Source organism: Pteropus alecto, unplaced genomic scaffold (assembly GCF_000325575.1).
Source record: "Pteropus alecto unplaced genomic scaffold, ASM32557v1 scaffold22, whole genome shotgun sequence".
In the NCBI taxonomy this organism is placed as follows: domain Eukaryota; kingdom Metazoa; phylum Chordata; class Mammalia; order Chiroptera; family Pteropodidae; genus Pteropus; species Pteropus alecto.
In genome coordinates, this window is record NW_006434839.1 from 2,230,105 (window position 1) to 2,252,157 (window position 22,053).

At 40.6% G+C, this 22,053-nt stretch overlaps 1 protein-coding gene across 1 annotated transcript in view; it reads left to right on the forward strand.

The window, feature by feature from the left end:
- The window catches only part of KDM7A (lysine demethylase 7A), a 44,257-nt gene extending 30,525 nt beyond the window's left edge, over window positions 1–13,732 (forward strand). Inside the window, exons 13-20 of the mRNA XM_006910478.3 lie at window positions 145–269; window positions 495–649; window positions 1,851–1,948; window positions 2,472–2,620; window positions 2,758–2,966; window positions 4,310–4,395; window positions 6,367–6,640; window positions 7,275–13,732. Of these exons, the coding sequence (XP_006910540.2) occupies window positions 145–269; window positions 495–649; window positions 1,851–1,948; window positions 2,472–2,620; window positions 2,758–2,966; window positions 4,310–4,395; window positions 6,367–6,640; window positions 7,275–7,369 (1,191 nt within the window). The 3' untranslated portion in view covers window positions 7,370–13,732. The remainder of the gene's footprint in view (window positions 1–144; window positions 270–494; window positions 650–1,850; window positions 1,949–2,471; window positions 2,621–2,757; window positions 2,967–4,309; window positions 4,396–6,366; window positions 6,641–7,274) is intronic.
- Window positions 13,733–22,053: the final 8,321 nt, after the last annotated feature.

Sequence of the window (22,053 nt, forward strand, 5' to 3'; positions counted from 1 at the left end):
ACTGCATGTTGTCTGGCTGGCAGCTGCCCAGCCCAGTCTGGGATGCAGGGCCCCGGGCAGGAGACGGTGGGACACTGTATTCTTTTAGTCAAGCAGGTGTCTTTGAGGATAGAAGTTAAATAAGTTCTATTTTTATACTTTAAGGACATCTTGAGCTCTAAACTGAATGGAAAATTTAACAAACATCTCCAGCCATCTTCCACGGTGCCTGAATGGAGAGCGAAAGATAATGATCTACGATTACTGCTGACAAATGGAAGAATAATTAAGTACGTAAACCAGATCAAAGTATCAGACAGATTCATTTTCAGGGAATTCCTTCTGTTCACTTAATCCCCACTCCATACTGCCGCACAGCTGACTGAAACATGGGGAACATGTCTCAGTGTCTGTCCATTCTGTCTGCAAATTAAGGGGGCAGAGGGCACTGTTTGGCTGCACAGATGCACTGTTTTCTGACGATTATTCCACCCCCGCTCCCCCCCCACATACAGAGATGAAAGACAACCCTTCGCAGATCAAAGTCTTTATACAGCAGATAGCGAAAATGAAGAGGATAAGAGAAGGACAAAAAAGGCACAAATGAAGATGGAAGAGAGTTCAGGAATAGAGGGGGTGGACAATGAAGAATCGCAAAAACCACTTAACAGTATGTTTGTTTTAATGGTCATCTTAAAGGTCTGCTCATTACTAATGTGATAATATGTGACGTAACTTGCTAATTTTGAAGTTCTTATATTTGTAGTAGGATTGAAAATGCTTGCATTTCTAATACTCTTTTGAGAAATCTGAAGTATTTCTGAATCGTTTATCTGTTACAGAAATGCTGAGCGTGAATGCCAGGAGAGGTATTATTAATGATGAGGACGTGTGTGAGTCAGTGACACGCTCATCTAGTGACAGTTTTTACAAGAGTCACATGAAAGCTCATGCATTTTATGGACCGCTACTCCAAATAATAAAACAGTTGCAAATTCAGTGCAATTTCTTATATAATTTTAGCCAACATGTATGTAGGTTTCAGAAGTAGAAGACATATAATTGGCTGACTGATCTGAAGCTATTAATAATCCTTGTATTGTTTTACAATTGCCTATTGACAAGAGAGTCTCTACTTGGTTATTAATTGGTTATCGTCAGTGTGAAAAATAGTAATACCTCCTGGAGATCTTCTTTGAATGAAGTATTAATTTCTCAGCACTTTTTAGGGTCTTCACATACCCTTCTATTTTAAGAAGTAGTTACGTATTTTGGTACTCACCAAGTAAACGTTCCAGGTAGCTAATATTATTAAATCCATGTTGAATACCTTACCTCAGTTCCTGCTAATTTTAGGTGAATTCCGTATTGCTGCAGTTGGTAACTGCATTTGCTCACGTGCCCGGGGAAAGGTGGTTAATGAAATGCATCCAACAGTTGCCGTGTGGTAGCGCCACGTAGAGGAGAAAGGCAGCGAGCGCTGAGGCCCAGTGCCCAGGCCTGTTGTGTTCGTTCTCTACTCGAATGCTCTTTAGGTTTAGGGGAGTTGCCTTTTTGTTTTCTCCGGAGAGAAATAATGCAAAAGGGAGAGTAAAAAACATCTTGTAGCTTATTATACTGTTGGAGGGTTTTTTTCTGGTAAGAAAGATATTAAAATTTCCAGATGAGGAATTGTTTTAGAATGCACTGCAGTCCTTCCTTATCTTGGACAACTGGGGAGAAAATCCGGGCAAAGAAAAATGAAGAAGGCGACACAATGAAAAAGGAGGATAGAGCAAGGGCGACGGAGACACCACGGAGCTGGACAGGTTTTCGATATCACCCTGTTCATAGAATTCTCATGACCTTCTTTCTCTCTGTCCCCTTCTCAGGGTTTTTTACAAGTGTGAAATCAGAACTCAGGAATCGATCATCAGAATATTCTGATATTTCTGATTCAGAAGACTCTGGACCTGATTGCACTGCACTGGTATGCCCCAAAGCCTGCGACTTGTGTCTGTTCGATGTAAAGTTGAACCCTACTTTCCTTCACCTAGGAGATAAGTGAATGACAGCGTTTCCCAAAGCCTGTCTTTCTGACCTTCGTACCACAGGGTCTTTCCCTGTAGTGGTAGTAATTACACGCACGCACGCACGCACGCACGCGTGCACACACACACGCACACACCCATCATGTGACTATTAACATTTGATAACATAGCTTTTGTCTGATTTTATAAAGAGTGAAGGGAGATACTGCTCTTAAGTTTCTCTTATTTCTCATAGGTTATATTTCCTTTTACCGTAAAGAAAACCTGTACCTGTGTATTTTTACTAACGAATTATGTTACTATAGTCACTAGAAATTTTCACGTTTTTATATGAAATACAGAAATAATTCCATGATAATTAAGACTCTTACTTTCCCTAGATGGGCAAAGTGTCTTTTGTTGGTTTGTACAGATTTTATCAGATTTCTTATATAGCTTTGCTTCCATTATTTATTATCTCAGAAAAATAATTTTACCACTGAAGAGTCTGAAAGTTCAGGTGATGAAAAGAAACAAGAAATAACATCAAACTGTAAGGAGGAGTCTAATGTGATGAGGAACTTCCTTCAGAAGGGCCAAAAGCCATCTAGAAGTGAAATTTCAATTAAAAGGTAGGCTTGCTGATGGTAATAGTAGTCTCATAACATTGTGACGTAAAGGATATGAAAACATTTTTTTAGTTTTAAATTTTATCAAAAATGTCATTGGAATAAATAGGGTCTTGTCTCTTTGGCTCTCTGCTCCATAGGGAATGTCCTACCTCGACGAGCACAGAGGAAGAAGCTATTCAGGGCATGCTGTCTATGGCAGGGTTGCACTATTCCACGTGTTTACAAAGGCAGGTTCAAAGCACAGACTGCAGCGGTGAACGAAACTCTCTCCAGGACCCCAGCAGCTGCCACAGCAGTAACCACGAGGTTAGGCAGCTGTATCGCTATGAGAAACCAGTGGAATGTGGTAAGAAACATAACTGATCAGTCTCTAGAAAGTAACCCATGACTCCCACTTTAATTAATAGCTATATAATCCTAGTTAAAGTTAGAGATTATGAATAAGAACTGTTCATTGTGCATTTTTACTTGGAAATGCTACTAAGCACATTGGCCAAAAAATACATGACGTTGGCAAATTATGTAAGATGACACAGTCTAAGAACTCAAAATGTAAATTACCTGGGATTGAGAGTGATGTTCACCAGCTTAATTTTATCATTGCTGTTGAAAGATAGTATTATTTCTCTTTAGTAAGTTGATCAGAGTGGAAGGAATATTGGGTCCTTTAAATAATCTGCTGACTTGAACAATGAGCCTGTTTTCCTTTTATGGGAGGGAAAGCAGGTTTTGAACTGTTCCTGGCTGAGCATATTCTCTTTCCAGCTTGAAAAGGAAGTGTTAGGAAAGAGAGGACACTCAGTGGCATCCTCAGTGCTACCACATAGCATTTTCTTCTCTGTGCCTTTAGGGAAAAGTTTCGTTTCCCTAAATGTCTGAGGAGGACTGGGGAGAAAATGATATTATTTTAAAACCAAGTGCATATTATACCAATTGCATTCATTCTCACGTAGTTAAATGTCAACTCTGTACTAAGAGTTTGACATCCATTTCACTTAATTCTTGAAACAACATTTTTGACTTTACAAGTAAAGGAAATAGGACTTAGTGAAGTAAATTTAATTTACCCATACTAACATAGCTTAGTGTTCAGTAGTGTTGGAATTTGAACCCAGGACCATCTGATCTCAAAATCTTCACTTATTGTATAAGAGGAAACTGAGGTTTAGAGAGGTTAAATAACTTGCCTAAAAATGCATTGGTAATGGAAGAACTCAAATTCAAATCTAAATTTGTCTGTTTTTCTACTATATCATTCTGTCTTCCGATAGTCTGTTTGGTTTCTTGAAAAGAAAGATTTTGTGGAAATACTACAAAATTCAGGCAAACATATGCCTTTATTCTATATGGAAAAATATATCTTTTTTAGAGAGCGTATATTGCATTTGATTTCACATCTACAACAGATGGCCATAGAATTTTACTCTAGATCTTCAGCATCTGGCACAAAACCTGTCATATAAAGACAGCCTTTGAGAGAATTGAAAGAATTAAAATGTAAGATGGTGAGCTGATGACTGTTTTGTTTTTGAGAGGGAAGGGAAAGTGGTGAACGTATATGAATAAATATTTAAAGAGTTAACATACTCATTTTTAATAAAATGCCAACACAAATTTCCTTTCAATTTTAAGCATTTGGCTAACTTTGTTCTTTTGTGTGAAGGAAATTTAATTAATACTTCTCTTTAGGATACCATGTCAAGACTGAAGATCAGGACTTGAGGAGTTCTTCCTGGATTAAACAATTGGATTCAACTTCCAGATTTAATCTTCAGGTATATTCAAGGTTTGAAACATTAAAAAGAGTTATAGAATTGTCGTTAACTATGTTTTTGCTTTTTTTTTTTTTAACTGCAACTAGTTATCAACCACTGGATCTGCGGAGGTAAAAAATTACAATTAAATGCACATTTTTAGAGATTCTGATATAACCAATGCAAAAGTCTTGGATAGCACGCGATCTGGAAAAAATTGTTTATTCAGGGAAGTAGTTAAAAACTACCGGATGCCAGTACTAGATTATGTCTGGTTAAAAGGAAACATGAAAGAAAAGTATCAGAGGGTCTCTTTTTAATCTCCAACGGTGTTTCTTGAACATTTTAAGTATCGAATTTCTTTGGGAATTTGATAGAAGTTACAGATTCTCTTTCCAGAAAAAAGTTCATCATAAATACTGACTTTTGCTTAAATTTTTTTCATGATTTATGCTCCACCCTCCCCCCCGCCCCTGACCACCCATTGACTCTAAAGTAGGAACCCCTCCTCTAAAAGAAGACACTTTTTGTCTTGGGGTCCCAGCATGTTAATGCTTATACCAAACAAAATGCACCCAAAATAGGTTTTTTAAAAAATAAAATTATTACAATAGCAAGGAAAGCGAATACAACCTTTTGCTGCAAACTTCGGAAAATGACAGCCAATGAAAGAACCAAAATTCTCATGTGGCAGAGTGAGGCTCCTAACCTCCTAGACCCCAAGCATACTGGGAATGGTTGGGAGAGTTTCATTTTCTTCGTTTTGCTTATTTTCTAAATACTTACCAATTTTACAGTAAGAAAAAGAGCCAAATTTTTTAAGGCAGTTTCACGTGTACAAATTCTTTTAATAGAAGTATATGCTCTAGAGTCAAAGGTCAAGTAAAAAAATCCTATCACTGTTATAATTCACTTATTCAGTGTATAATTTTTTAGTGCCTCTCTGTACCTAGTCATGAATTTTGTGACATAAGATTCAGTGTTCAAAGTAAGCTATTACCTAAATCTAGCTGTCGTTTTTGTAGTTGTCTTTGAAAGCAAATAAAGTAGATAGGCGATTAGCACCTTAGAGACAACCAAATTTCTCTTGCGTATAATCTAGAGAGAGATTATAGCGAGGCATGTCAAATCATAACAGTCGTTTCTTCATGTTCACCCGTATTTGTAAGATTAATTTAAAGCAAGTCTGCGTTTAATGCTGTTTTTAAAACTTATTCGACCATTATAGAATCAGAGATATATAGAAAGTAAGGTTTAAAGAAAAGAATCAAAGGGCTATTTTACATCACACACATACAGACACACACAAAACCAAAACTAGTTTGATGAAACAGCACATCCGAAGTATGTTCTTTTCACGTTTGTCTTTTCCTTTCTAGTTTCATTTCCGGTCATCACCTCTCCATTGATTTCAGGACATTCAGGACATTCAGTAGATTGTTTCTTTGTTTCCTGCCGTTCACTCAACAGTCTTAAGAGACTGAAGGAAGAATTGTTAGAGTAAAACCAGACTTCGGGCTCAGGATTTAGGGATTTTTTTAGCAAACAACATAAGTTAGCTTCTAAAAAAGACAGTACGTTACCCAGTGAGAGCGCTGTGGGAGCTGACATCCGGAGGAAACAGTAGGGCCACGTCTCCCGTCTTGGGTTCCTTTCACGGCACGTGCTCCCTGCGTGCAGGATGGCTTGCTGAAATTATGTTCATATTCTCTCTCTCTGTCTCTTCTCCCTCTCCCCGCCAGATATAATACTTTCTTCTTGACTTAAGTTATGATGTAACTTTAATACTCGAATCCTTCAGAGCTATTAGGCTTTGGAATGAGACAGCCATCATGAAGGGTGGTCTTCTGTGGCTGCTACATGTTAAGAAAACCAAAGTTCAGTGGTCTCTTTCTTCTCTCCCTTGACTCGCCAATGCAAGAAAGGTTAAATACCTCACTTATCTTAAAGGAACCCTAAAAATTCAGTCTTATTTTCGTCTTTCTTCTTTAGGATCTAAGCAGAAGCCAGAAATGCATCAAAAAGGAAGGTTCATCAGAAACCAGTCAGAAGATACAAAATAGAAATTCTGTGGACAGCAGTGGCTCAAGCCCTCAGAACGGAAAGTATATGCAGAATTCGAGCCTGGTTTCGGGGGCATGCCGGATAAGTAATGGCAGTGTGAGCCCAGAAAGGCCAGTTGGTGAAACTTCCTTTTCAGTGCCCCTTCACCCCACCAAGAGACCTGCGTCAAATCCACCACCTATCAGCAACCAGGCAACGAAAGGTAAGTTTTACATGTTTGTAGGTTACATTTATTCCTGACCACATATGACGGTGAGAGCGGCCCTTCACAAGGACATAGTCTCTGCACTCAGCTTGCTCACAGCCTGATGCACTGTGGACGGTACAGTGACAGCAGTGTGCCCAGATACTCTGGGAACAGGAGAGGATACTGAGTCACCCCTGAGGATCGAGAGGGCCTTTGGGAGGAGGAATGTCAATCCTGAGAAGAATGATAAGGAATTAGCCGTGCGAATTGGGGGAAGCGACAGGATAGACAGCATTGAAGGAAAGAGATAGTGTGTATGACCCACCGTACAAAGGTGAGAAACAGTATGTGAGGTGTTTATGAAACTGTCGTCAGTTTCGTTACTGAAGCAGTTTCCTGTGGAATATGGTAAGATCGCACGTTGAGGAGATAGGCGGAGATTAGACTGGGCGAGGGCCACGTAAGTCCTGTGAAGGAGGTGAGCCTTTGTCCGTCACTTTAAACAGTGGAATCCTTGGAGTGTGCCTTTGCCCAAGCTTTCAGAACACCTGAAAGCTTGCTTGCCACGCAGCCCTCCCGCGGTTCTTCCGGATCCTGGGTGCCAAGCATGATTTCCATCATCATTTACACTGTTGTTGGTGTTTTATAGGTAAACGTCCAAAAAAAGGAATGGCAACAGCCAAACAACGTCTTGGGAAGATCCTTAAGTTGAACAGAAATGGCCATGCACGTTTTTTTGTGTGACGGAGCTGCCATTGGGGCCACTCTTCCCTTTGGAGACCAGTCTCGGGGGTGCGGGAGCCTGGAGCTCCCGCCGTGCGTGTGCAGTAGAGAACACTGCCTGAAGAACAAAATGAACCTGATGCTGCATTTTCACTGTGCCACACCCACTCAGCAATAACCATTTTGGACCTGGTGGGGGAGAGGAAGAAGGAGGGTAGAACCTTAAAAGGAGACCTTGAACTGGAAAGGGTCTCTCGTCAGGGCTTGAATATCATTTTGTTGTTGGTAGTGTCTTGATTTATTTTCAGTGGTAGGGTAAAGAATTATCAATAATTTATTTAACAGATTTTTTTTTTAAAGTTAACAGCTTTTAAATTCTTTTTTAAAGCTATTTATTTGGAAGATTTCTGGAGAAATATCTCACTAATTTAGATTTAAGAATGTGAAGGTTTTTAAATTATTTTTGATAGTGCGTGTGTTACATGTGGGGAAGAGCCACAGTAACAGTAACTAGTCTGGACTCTTAAATTTGATATTCAGGTTAAAGTCTTAAACAGGGATTTGATGCATTAATTATTTTAAATTAAGATGTATATGAAAATCATTTTATTTTATATATTTCGTGTTTTTTATAAGCTATTAGCTTCGCTTTTGCTAACATCCAAGGTGCGTACTGTTATCCAGGTTGATGACCTTACACCCCGCCGCCCCCTCTGCGCCCCCGACAGTTGTGACGACACAACAGACTTCTCTTTGCAGGGAACACTTTCATAGCCAACGCGTAAGAACTGCGTCAAAGACCCCTCGTTTCTCATTTCATTTGACATTGCGATTTTCTCCTAAATATAAAAAAAGGCTTCTTGCATTTTCATTTTCTGCTGGTGATATCTGGGTCCCAAAGAGAACAGCTTTAAATCTTCTTCCTACTTGTGGGAAAAGTATTATAAGTTTGGTTAAGTTGTCATATTTGTAGTTTTTCAAATACATTTGTAACTACAGAGGGCCTTCTTCAGACTGCTGGTATTGGAGCGCAGGGCCGACACCTGCCACAGAGGTTATATTTTACACTTTTTATTCTGTGTACCTAATTCGTTGGAAAATATGATTTGACTTAGTCTATTCAAATCTACACAATAAGCCGTAATATAATAGGACTATACTACATTAATTATATAGATGCAAGCATGTTGGAGTAGATCTTTTGAGGTGTGTGTGTGTTTAGTTTTTTTATTTCTTAACCTTCTAAAGAATTATTTAAGATATGGATTTGGAGTAAAATCGGTGCTTCTTGCAGTTTCTTCCATCTGTCCTAACTTAGCCAGCGCATATTGAGGTTAAGTATCTGGTAGAGCTTTAAGGTAAATAATCATTTATCTCCTTTATGCACAATTTTTTTTTTTTGATAGCTAAAACATAATTTATTTTTTTTAATGCACAATTTTTACTAAATGCCAGTTGCTAATCATAGCTAATGTTTTACTCCCCTCCCCATGGCATAAAAATAAGTGATTTCTGGGGTGGGGGAGGTGGTGAAGATGTTTCCAATTTTGACAATAGAGCATTTTACAAGTTCCTATAAAGAAAATATAGGCAAATAAGATCAAATTTATTTTCGTGAAGAAATATGGCCATATGATAGACATCCTTTTTTTAGTCAGCAAGGTAGCAGGACTTTCTCTTCTGTATTAAGTATCACATGTAGCTCTAAGAAAAAAAAATCTCCACTATCATCGTTCATGGTTCAAATATGTATTTTCAAAGAGAGATATTTCTTACTCTGTCTTCATTCCAGTGTTTCATGGAGTAAATATGAAACAGCTTATGAATTAGCCTTTTTGGTCCAAGTGGCTGGACCAAAATCTGGATCTTATCTGGGTGTCAAGAAGAATTTTTACAGAAATACTAAATGTCTATAAGTGGCCTACTTAAACTGTGTCTACATTATGCCAAAACTAAAGAGATGGATACAGTCAGTCATTTGATTAGTCATTGAATCTCACAAAAAGTTAAAAATTTGGCTCTGATTCTCCCACCTTCCCCACACAGTATGTTACTGTGATGTTTTGGTTTTCTATAGATACCATTTTAGATTTAACAGTGCGCATGTTTTTGTTTTGGTTTAAGAAATAACAGTTACAATTTCTTCTTTCAATTATATCATGGTCTGGCTTTTTCGTTGTTTTCTTCACGTTCTTCACAGCTCTAAGTGTTTCTGATTACCTGACTTTTTTTTCTTTAGCTATAAACATTAAAATAAAAGTTTATTTTTATGAATTAAAATTATGGCCAGTATCCACCCTGTGTGTACTTAGGCCAGTAAATAGTAATTTTAAGTAGCCAGTATGTGGAACTCTTAAGTAAAGGTACTGTGGATTCATTTTTGGCAGTTTTAGCCCATTAACTAGCTAAGTTTAAAACTTTCAGTAAGGTAATAAATATAACCACTAAAACAGAATACATGTATCTTCTTTTCTGAATTGATAGAAATTTAGTCACTGATCCAATGACTTTGCTAGTTTTCTAAAGTTACTGGCTGTGATGCATACGTTTATCTCATGGAAATGACTGAACCTTGAGGAAACTTCAGCTAGTATCTGGGCTCAACTGTAATAGACAACCTTTTATCTTCTCAGTCTCATTTATAAACAATACTACTGTATAGATACTGCAACTTAGGAAGACAGCAATGGTGGCATTTAGCTAGTTATAAGCAAGTACCAATATATAAAACAATTATGATTTAATGTATGCAATTTTAATTGTAGCAGTAGATAATTTTCCTGTATTGATTCAAATAAGTGACTTCTGCTAATCTGGGATCCACTGTGCTGTAATTCATTATGTCACATAATATAATGCTCTCAAGTATTGATTAATGATGTGAACAGTACAGAGCTGGCATTTATAATAGTTTAGTATCCTAGAAATACATTGAATTTCATAAGCATCAATTAATTTTTAAAGCATACAGAAGTGAAAATTCTGAATGAAATTATCTTATAAACTCAGAAAACAAGCCCGTCTTTATCACTACTTAAATACTTAGCTTGAATACTGTTCTATTTTTTAACAATCCTAATTATTGCCTTTTTAATGAACTCTACTGTATTTATTCATATGGGATCAGCAGGTATTTATCAAACACCTACTATGTGCCAGGCACTACTTAGTACTCTGGGGAAATGCAAAGTCAAAGTGTGGTCTCTGCCTTTGAAGGTATGTTCTCCAGGAAATAAGCAGTATTATTTTCACATCTAAGCAAACTTAAGCAAAAGAGCGACCATTCACTTTTAAAAAGCATAATGTATTAGTTTCAACTGAGATATACTATGCTATTGTAGAAGCGAAGGTAAAAATTCTTTAAATTAAAATTTTGTTGAACATTTTAAAAGTTAATATTTTAATGTTGGTAATAGAGGGTCATGGTTTAGCATGGAAGGGAGCAGAAGACCTGACTTTTTGTCCAAGTTCTGCCATTTATATGTCAGCTATGTGACATTGAATAAGTCACTTATTCTTTCTGAGTCTTAGTTTTCTCATTTGTAAGTTTGGATAAAAATGCAGGCAGTTAAGAAAAACATAGAAAAGCATTCCTTAATCTATTAACACTTTGTACTTGCAGATAATTTATCATTATTTAAGTTACAATGATAATGAATGTACATTCATATGCATTTAAATGAAAACTCCTATTACTCATAAAATTTATTCCATGTCAAATATATGCTTAGAGCATGTTACCTAAAAAATCTGAAGACTCTTAAAAGGTGCTGAATTAAAATCAGAATTAGTGCTTGAAGTAAAAGGAAAAGTGAAGTAGTTTATGTTTATCTTCCAGTGAATAATGTTTATTTTCAAATCATTAAGATTTAAAGTAATTGGAAGATAGTTTTAGGTTTTTCTCAAAGAGGAATTAGGATGGTACTGCTCCTCAGAGTCTGCTAACTCTTCAGGCACTAGATAAAGGTAAAATAAGTCACGGTATCAAAACGATTTGGCAACAACCATGGAACGGGGGCGTAAAATATGGTGGTTCCAAATATGGAAGTCATCAGAGACGGCTCAGGGCTGTCTGACAACAGCTTGTTGGGTAGAGAGAGAAACCACTGGTGGTGCAGGAGAGAAGACACAGCGGAACATCTTCAAGATGAAGGTTCTTCCTGCTTTTTTCAAGAGATGCTCTCTAGAGTGACAAGAGCTCCCCCGAAGAGTTCATGATTTCACATTGAGATGAGGGCTCAATAACGGCAATCTGATGATTTTTTAAAAGTTCGTTTTTCTAATTAAACATTAAGTTAATTGCTCCCTCCAAAAAGAGAAGCTAAAATCACCAGTCATTTTTGAATGCCCTAGACCTTCACCTAAGGCAGTCTTGAGAAGGTCGAGTGTCAGCCATTTTAGCTTAGGAAAAAAGTGTCACTATTAACTAAAGGAGACAAATGAAACCCAGATAAGGCAGTGATTCACCTGGGGTCACAGTGGATCCTAGACCTCTGGTACCTTGCTTCCCCTCTACCACAGACCCTCCTCTGTGACTGCAGCCTCTGCTGGTGGTGTTGATACGCTTACTAGAAGCCAGGTGGAAAGAAAGGGGAGGAGGTAATATGCTCACTACATTGCTGTTGGACTAAAGTAATTTTAGTACTGTAGCCTTACTAAAAACCCTGCCCTTATTGTCATTTGTTTTTCAGTGAACATCATGCCATAGTCAAATATCCCTCACGTGAACAGATTTTTTAAATTAAGATCATTAAGAAGCAAATGCCCATTTCCAAAGCAATTAGCTTATTGTGATAGACTGGTTTTATTCTTCTATAGTATTTTTTTCCTCTTTAGTAGGTAGGGGAAAATAACACTTATTTACCTGCATTCTTTCCTTTAGAGTCTTCCTTTCACCCTTGGTGCCCTCTCTAGTGTCCTAAAGCTTTGTCTCAAGTGCAGCATTAAATTTTTTGTTAAAGCTCAATTCAGTGATTCTTCCAACAAGTTTATCTGCTCTGCACTATTTCACTAATAAACCCTGGCTACCACGTAGCCCTTGACCTCCAAGTAGTTTACCTATGCAAGACCTGTGACATTCTGAATTCACTTTTCCTTATTTCAGAAAGCAGTCCTCAGTGGAACTTAATCATAAAAATAAACCTTGTCTCCATCCAGTTTTATTTTGGCTATTTCCTTTTCAAAGTGTCAGCTATTCCCCCCCAAGACTTTTCACCAAAACAGTGATCATAAGTGCTGGAATATATAATATTTTGCAGGAATAAAATAACCCAGACATGCTCTTCTATTTCTGTGGTAGATTTTGGTTGGTAACAGTTACCAGCATTAAGTGGAATATAGAATGAGTTAATTTCTTGCCTGGAATCATTTCTTCCCTCAAAGATTCATAAGTAACCATTTTATTTTTACAAAGCATACATATAACTTCCACATGATAGTCAGGGACCTGAGGTGTAACTTGCTAAGTGAACCCCAAGGTTATTTTATCTTGCAAAAGAAACCTAAACCAAACTAAGGGCCTTACATTTATGGTTAGACTGAATCAAAAGCTATAACCTCAGTTTTTTCCAAAACAGCTTCTGACTGCAAAAGCAAGTCATGCAGTTGTTAGGTATGAAATAGCACTGATCAGGAAATGCACGCGCAGCTTTGCAGGGTGTATTTCCTTCCGTAAAAACTTTTTTACTTTTAATATAAATTAAGCCATAACAGTTTCATGCTGTGGAAAGAGGGTGAAAGGTTCATTTGAAGAGATTATATAATATGAATTTTCACACTTACTGTGAAACGTCTAACTTTGCCAGTGCTTCAGCAGGCTTTTTGGGGATGGAAGGGTGGAGGGAGGTGGTAGGGAGGGGTAGTATTGATTTTAGGGGTTTCAAATCTGTGAAATTTGAAAAGGGGATGGTTGTTGGCTATGGTATTTACTAGTTTTGTAGTAATGTTTTGCTAGCCTGACTGACTTTCCTTAACTGATTTTTATGCCCATGGTCCAAGGTGACTGTCACTCTTTCTTGTTTGGGGTGTCTGCAGAGTAGTGTCTTGTCTGTTTGTATAGGCAGTCAGTGTGTGTGCACATGTGTGTCCTTTGAAGACAGAAGCACACTGTGTGACTACGGAGTGGGGTGTGGCTGGGAAGTGGGACGCTGAAGCTTTAAGAGCGTTTTTTTCGATTCATGACAGTATTTCCCATCTTTTGCCTGCAGGCAGGGAAAGTGTACAGTATTTATTTTGTTTCTGTTTTAAATTTGTAAGTCTTTAAATAGCTTATATTGGTTATTAGAGGGGAAGACAAGTGACTTGTTTAAAGTTGTATTTGGTATTTCCAATTTCTGTATTTTGAATATTGAAATTAAAATTGTATTACTTCTGTTTTGATTTTTTTTTAGCGCTTGGTGTATTTTTGGCTCATTTTGTTTGAAAGTATAAATGTTGGAAGTTGTATAAAAATGTGTCTTTGAAAGAAAAAAATTTGAATTCTATATCCAATTCTGACTTTCTGTTCCCTTTTTCTGCTTATTGAATCGTGGGTGAATTATTTGAGTGTGGGAAAAACTGTATCAAACTTAGGCTCCTTACTGTGAAAAGTAATGTGTCATATTGTTTTATTAGATATGCTGCTGGGGGAAGCAGTTGCCAAAAGAGAGGAAAGAACATCAAAGGGTAATTTGCAAGGTGAGGCTATGCTGCGGCCATGGATGTGGGTGCTACTGAGGGACGGTTAAGAGCATTTGTTGTTCCCAGCTTGGGCTCCACACAAATACTCACTGAGCCACCTGCATGATACCAGGCGCTGTTCTAGCGCTGGAGCTACAGGAGTGAACAGGACACAGCCCCAGTCCTGCATGAGCATATCTATGGTAGACGTGAAAGGCCAGGGAGGAGGAGACACGCTGTGACCTGGCTGCCTAGGGGAGTGGGAGCGGGAGTGCAGGTGCCAGTGCAAATGCCAGTTTAGTGAGAAAAATGAGTTCTGTTTTGGACATAGCGCTTTCAAGGGGTCCGTGACCAGGTCTGGGATGAGCTGAGTGTGGTGAGACCTTGCCTTGGGCAGGTGATTGAGGAGCCAGGGAGGAAGGAGCACTGGGAGCAGCACTTCCGGTCAGGAGAGGAGCCTGGGAGGGGGCAGGAAGTGGGCAGAATATCCGCTGTGGAGGAAGAGCCCAAGTACAGATTCATGGAAACCAAGGTGGCAGGAGGACCAGGGCTCTTCCTGTACTAACACCTGCTAGAGCAGGTGGGCCAGGGTGCCAGGGTGCCAGAATGCACGCACTTAAAAGCACCTCAACACCTGTTACCCAAAGCACATTCACACCTCCTCTTTCTTACTGGCCTGCGTTCTTCCAGCCGATTGGAACTAAATCCGAATCCGTTTGTAAAAATTCACATACTGTCTGTGAACCTGTGGGATGTTTAGCCTTTGTTAGGGATTATCAGTACCTACGCTCCTTAGACTTTTAACCGGATGTCTGTCTCCACCAAGCAGTGAGACAGATCATCACTGTGGAATGTGGGGTGTCACCCGCCCCTCAATTTAGAGTGGGAAGAATCAGGTGCTCTGCTGCAGACAGACTTTGGAACAGAAGCCCTCATTATCTTAATTTTATTCCATTTGAGTACTTACTGTGTACAAGGCGTATTTTCATTTCTTCCTCACAATCGCCCAACAAGGTAAGTGGGGCACTCCCCATCCTGCAGATGAAACCGAGGCCAGTGACTGTAAATAACGTCGAGGTTCACACTGCTAATAAGTAGAACTGAGATTTTAAGTGAAAGCCTAACTCTAAAGGCCATGTTATTTCTTCTGAATTGTTTTTCTCTTATTTTTTATTGTTAGATACTTTCAATTATTTAAAAGGAATAGATAGGGTCTTTAGAAATGCTTCATAGTCTAAAAATATTTTGGTAGGCATCCATTTCGGGTTGAAAATATATTTTCTTCTGGAAGTTTTCTGTCACTCAATTAAACTTTGAGTCTGTCCTTTCCCAGGGGCTGGGCACACATGAAAGAATGCAGTTTATTTTCTAGGATTCCACCTTCTAGTGAAGGACAGGCTGTAAACAAGGGACATGTACTGTTACAGTACATGAACCTAACATGAATGCCCTAAGTCGCAGAGCTACAGTGTAAGCGGAGGCCACGCCTACTGAACCCCTTCTCCGAGACAAGGCCCCCATGAGACAGCACGGCTGCCTCTCTTGCTGTTCTGGCTCCGCCTTCCCACACTGAAGCCTCTTCTGCCATCATTTTCAGCCCCTCATCATTTTCAGATGGATCAGCCCAGATAAGGAAGGAGAAAGAACAGGCGTGCTTCTCTCTCTCTTCTAATGGGATTCAGTGGGGAGGGGGTGGAAGGATTGGATAAAAGAAAAGCGGAACAATGAGAAAAGAACCCTACACAGTTTTAGAATTCCACTTCTGTCAACTGTTAAGGTCTACAGAAGCTCATCAATATGATGTTACAAAACATATGTGTTTCAAGTGTCTTCAAGAAATAGAAGGCAGAATGGGTTTTTCTTTAATGAGATAAACTGTGATTACATAGCTCACTTAGAACCTAAAACCTAAAATTTTATTGTAATTGCTTTGTAAACTCTAGTGTACTTGCTTTGAAAGCCATAGTAATTTTAGTGTGTAAAACTACAAAACAATTAGGCGGTACCTAATTATGAAAGGATTTTTCCTACCTAGAGGGGAAAAAAAAAAGTGCTTCCTGAAAGAGCTACTTGATTCCACAGAGCAGTATTTTCAGAGCTTTGAAGCGGGACCCTTCATGGGCTGTTGCTCCGCTTTAGTTCCCAGGCGGTATGATTTCAGGGAAGGAATTGCTCAGGGCTTCAGCAGGGCTCACCCGGAAGACAAACCACGCAGCTGGCCTGGGTGTATGCTGAGCACAGCAGAGTCTTTGGCTGTAAAGGGGAAGAGGAACCTGGCCAGTGGCAGGGAAAGCAGGACATGAGTTCCATGGTTGGTTTCTAAAGTCCAGATCAATGTGTCCTGCTGCCTGGGGCCACCTGGTGGAATACCTTACACTTCTATTATCAGATTCCAAACCCCCACGTCCTGTCCCAAATGTGTTTTCTTGGTGAATGACCTCAGCAATCTTCAGTTGTCTCAACTAGGTTCCTGGGTGCTGTTCTCAAATCCTCCCTTTCCCCACCCCAAACGAGTCACAAAGGCCTGTCCATTCGTTTTATCACGGCTTTAGTCACCTTGATTGCCACCAACAACCCGTTGGCCTGCCATCTTTGGCATCTGGCTTCCACCTCATGTGCCTTTAGTCACCTTCTCTTGATTGCCACCAACAACCACAGCCTCTCGTTAGGAGCTCTTAGGATCAAGACCCAAATCCTTAACATGGTACATCAGTTGGAGGTAGAGTCAGCTTCAAGGGAGAGCAAACCCAAAACCCTAATGGTTTAAACAAGATAGAAGGCTGGAGACAGGCCTTCCAGGACTGGTGACTACTTCACAAAGTTGTTAGGGGTCCAGATCCATTCCGTCCTGTCGGCCTGCCATCTTTGGCATCTGGCTTCCACCTCATGATCCAAGATGGCTGCTTGGATTGTCCAGCCAGAGAGGGGAAGAATCACTTTTTTCTATCATATCTGGACACTGGAGGCCACAGAGCTGAGCCACCTAACATCTGGACAAGTTACTTAATCCCTCTCAACTGAGTCTCAGTATTTTCAGCTCTAAAGGTGTAATAGTAGCTTCTACGTCACACATTTGTTATGAAAAATACATGAGATAATCCATGTGAAGCATTTAGCATTGTGCTTGGCACATCCGTGCTTAGTAAATGTAGTAGTTATTATTCTCTCGTTTTCCTCAAGTCCGTTGACTTCTTAATTACATCAGAATAACCCTGAGGACAGGGACCAAGGGTACCATTGTTTTCGACCTTCCTCATGTTTGCACAGTGCTGAGCACATAGTGTGCACTGCCCGAGGATACGCTACTTTAAATGTTTACCACTGCAGTATCGGTCTCCTTCCCTCGGTGCCTCACTTGGCTGTGGTTGACCTGGAATAAAGGCAACTGCCTTGCATCTGCTACTGAATCACTCCTTGGCAGCTGCTTCCTGTTGCTTTTGTGGGTCACTAAATACTTTTCATTCTGATTCTACTTTGATCTCTAGGACACCACAGTGCTCTATAAATGGTTCTGCCAGCCCATGTAGGCCTCAGCAGAGGGAGGAGCAAGATGGGAAGGGCCCTGCTGCCCTGAATAGCCCTTCCCTTAGCTTCTCACAGGTAGAGCTAAGCATACTGATAGGAGTTAGGAAAGGCTTCGGATAGTTGAATTCAGAGGACACTTGAAATTCGTCCATTAAATATGATTACCCCTCACAGCCCAAGGGAAAATGAACCATTTTCAGAAACACCCCATTCCCTGCCTTCGCTTTTATTTCAAAACCCTCTTTTCCCACTTATTCCCTCTTCAGTCTGTTATTTGCTGGGGTCCCCTAGAAGATGCTCATGGTACCCTCGACCTGCATAATTGGGAAGAGCTTAATAAAAGGACTTAATAAATGAGTGTGCAGGGGCTAGGGAAAAACACAAAGCATGGTGAGTCATCCTGGGGCTGGCAACAAAGAGGAGGAGCCACTCCCGCCCCTGCGGTATCAGGGAAGGGAGAAGTCACTAGAGTGCAGAGGCAGTCGTGTGATCGTCCCACAGGAGCTGCGGCCTCTGGCACAAGGATATAACTAGCCACCCAGGGGGAAAAGCCAGGCGGGTGAGTACTCTGGCTTTTCTCTTGATCACCTGCCAGGGCCTCTCTCTGGTGGGTCCTGCTGGGAGCTGGACATCCAGGAAGCCCCTTTGATCCTGTCCAGCCTCCAGGAGCACAGAGCAGGGTGCAGGAGAGTGGAAAGTGGCCCTGGAGGAACGAATGGAAATGATCCAACGCAAATCCTCTACTCTTGGAAATTTCTACACCTACCTCTTAGGAAAAACAACCCCTTCCACAGAGAAGGACTGATTTCACTCCAGAATACAGGCTTCAATAATCTGCAGTAACCACCAGCAGTGATTCTCTGAAAGTCTGAGTTAAGAATAACAGTCAAGAATAAATATGTTAGTCAATTATAATATTACCGCACCCCTCCACCCCCCGCCCCGGCCCCAGCCAGCATGAAGGTGACCTTGGGCAGTCTGTGGGATTGCAGAGGACTTCGATGACACTCCAAAGACTGATCCCTTCTGAGGTTTTGTTTATTTGTTTTGCCAATGGGAGGTGCCTATTCTCTTCCATTTAGGGGCTAACTACTTGTTTTAGTTTGCTTGGGAGGCTGCAACAAAGTGCCACAGACTGGGAGGTTTATCAGATTTATTTGCTCATCTTTTTCGAGGCTAAAAGTTGGGGGCTAAGGTGTTACCAGGGTTGATTCTGTCCGAGGGCCATAGAGGAGGGATCCATTCCAGGCTTCTCTCTTTGACTTGTAGATGACCATCTTCTCCCCGTGCCTCGTCATACCATCTTCCCTCAATACCTGCCTGTGTCCACATTTCCCCTTATTATAAAGACACTAGTCATACTGTATTCAGGACCACCATCGTGACCTCATTTTATCTCTTGAAAGACCCTCTCTCCAAATACGGTTACATAGTGAGGTACTGGGGGTTAGGACTTCAACATATGAACTTTGAGTGGGATACAATTCAACCCACAGCACTACTGGATCAAGTTATACACATATAAACAATAACGATCAGAGAGTAAAGTTTATAAATCCATGTTTTAAAAAAGAAGAAACATTTTTCTTACCACATTATCTGCTTAGATTCTCCTGACCTCAGTAATGGTGACCAGTGCATAAGAAGTATTCTTACCGAGTCATTGGCCTGCTCATGGCCCTTGAAATGATCCCTTTACCTTAGGCCAGATGAAGTTTGGAGACAGGGCTTCTAGCCCTACCCGTGTCTAAAGCAAACCCCCAGGCATGAATAGAACGCCATTTGGGTGGTAGCGTTATGGGCGACATTTGCTGTCCTTATTCATTCCTCAAATATTTACTGAATATCAGATACTGGCTAGGCTCTGGGGAGGTCAGTGGAACAAGACAGGGTTCCTTCTGTCAGAGCAGGGGCTTATAAAAGAGGAAAAAGCACTGTGCTAGTAAAAGCAACTGCTGCTGGTCTGGGGTAACATGCTGTCCCATGCCTGGTGTCAAGCCTGGTCAGCAGTGCGGACTTCCTCGTCCCTCTGTGGGAATTATCTCTGCTCATCAGTCATGTTCCCATGACTCAAGCCACAAAGTGTGCCCTGGACACTGTCCGCTCTGCCCAGATGCCTTTGGATCCTTTTTACTCTGTGTGCCCATTTGCAAGCTTTGCTACTGGAGCGACTTTGCCCAGGTGCAGGTGCAAAGAGCCAGAAGGGCCTGGAACTTTCTTCCTGCCCCTGCGCCTGCTCCTCCACAGGCCTTAGCCATTGCTTGTTGGATGATGGTGCAGGGGTCTGATAGCCCGGTGAAGGGACAAACTCTGAGGAGTATTTGTGGCTGACCTTCCTTATTCACAGATTCCGTATCTGCGAATTCATCTTGTAACCCCCAATCACTATATGTGGTACTTTTATGGTCATTCGTGGACACATAGTGAGGTGATACTCTACCTTTTGTTTCAACTATCATGGGGTAAACAAGTATGCTTTTGGTGGTCTATTTAGTGCCATGTTTTTCATATTTTGGTGCTTTTTGTTGGTGATTTCACTGTTTAAAATGCTCCCCCAGGCATAAGTGCTGACAGGCCACCTAGTGTCCTTAAGTGCAAGCAGGCTGTGATATGCCCGAAGGAGAAAATACGTTAGAAGCTTCATTCAGGCATGCGCTGCAGTGACGTGAGCTGTGAGTTCAATATGAATGAATCGAAAATACATTAAATAAGGTGGCTTTAAGCAGATACACACATAGAGGTTGTGCATTAATCCAAATTGCCCGAAATGTGACCAGAGCCTTGCAGGAACCTAACCCTGTACTTGCCCTAGGAGCAATGATTTAGTATTCGCTAATTCAGTGTTCATGGTAACTTTGGGGAGAATAGTGAGAATCCACTGTGAGGCATGTGTGTGGCCTTCTAGATTCCTAGAAATAAGTTGGAGCTTTTCAAAGCCCCAGTGGACATCTCATACTTCAGCTTTTTCTTTTAAGCTTTTTGGCTAGCTTATTGTTTGCCCCCAAATGTTACCCATAGCCTCAGCTAGTCATGATGTTAAACTATTTAAATGATAAAACCACCCATGGGGAGAAGCCATTAGGATTGGGCTCGTTTTTTTCCAGTGAGGTGGAATAAATATCAGTCTTTTCAGGCAGTCTTCCAGGGGACCACTAGACAGGTCACATAATGATTTATTTGGGACTGAGGCTTTGAAAGCTCCAGCTCTGTTTTGCTATATGTTTGGTACAGGTACCGGCAATGTGGGCTGTGAGTTTTCAAGGCAGGCATGGAGCTGTGGAGATAGAATGCTACAAAGTTTGATGATCTAAGCTTACTTAGATTCAGCTGTTTTTCTTGACAAGATGCTAAATGAGTTGCTGCAAGACTTTGGTTAATTTCCAGAGCTCTGAAAATGTTGATTCTGCCCATTTTCCCCAGGTTTTCTTTGCTTGTATAGAAGGACAAACTTTCCGAGGTCCTTACTTCAGCTATTTCACTGACATCACCCTTCCTTTCTTTTAAAAATGTGTTGCTTTATTGCAAAACAATATTAAAACCACAATCAAAATAAAAAATTAAATTTTTCATGAAAAAGTAACTTTTCCACACACATTTAAAAAAAAATTCGAGAGAAAAATTGCCGCTCATTCATTTCCATTTGTTCACGGTACTAGCTACTCTTCATCCATACAAAAGATTTTTTACATTTTGTAGTAAAATTATCAGTAGAATTTTATGTTTAAGTTAACGTATCTCGTAAATCCTTTCTCCCCACCTTTCTACCCCTCATCTCCTTTTCACTCTCCTAGTACCTCCTATTACCTACTCCCTACAACCGGTGTTAATGCAAACAGCACAGTGTGTGTCCTTCCTCAGCCATCTTCAGGTTCATTCAAAAATATCCTGCCACATTCACACACAAATAGGATTCTCTTTGCAACCGATATCCGCCATCTCTACACAGCTTTCTTTGTTCACTTAACACATCGTGAATGTGTTAACAGATTTAACACACCTGTTAAATCTAAACAGACAAGAGATTTAACATGATTGTTAAAACTGGCTAGTCCGAACAACAGATCAACCCGTGGTTCCTAGTACCCTACCTCCCCCACAAAAACGCTCGCCTTCATATGTACTGTTCCTTTTACTTCTAGAACATTCTCTGAAGGACTGCTGGGTCAAAGGTCACGCGCACACTGAACATTTTAATGGCTATTCCCGGATGACTGTCCCAAAAGGCCCTAACCATTCACATTTCCATCGGCAACTCTAGAGCTTGTCCCTCCCTAAGTTCCGAACGGCCTTTCGATTGTTGTTCACCCTTCATTCGGCCGGGGTGCGGAGACGCGGACTGGCTTTTTAAACGGATCTATGTATATATATCTACGCCAGTACGTTTAAAACGAGGGCTTCGCTGCCAGCACTGGGGGAGAAAGTGACACTGCAGCCCATCTGGCACTTCGAGGTGCCGGTTTTCGCCGGCGGTGGCCGCAGGGTCGTCGTCCCCCCGGACGTGAGGCGCCGGGTGCAAAGGCCGC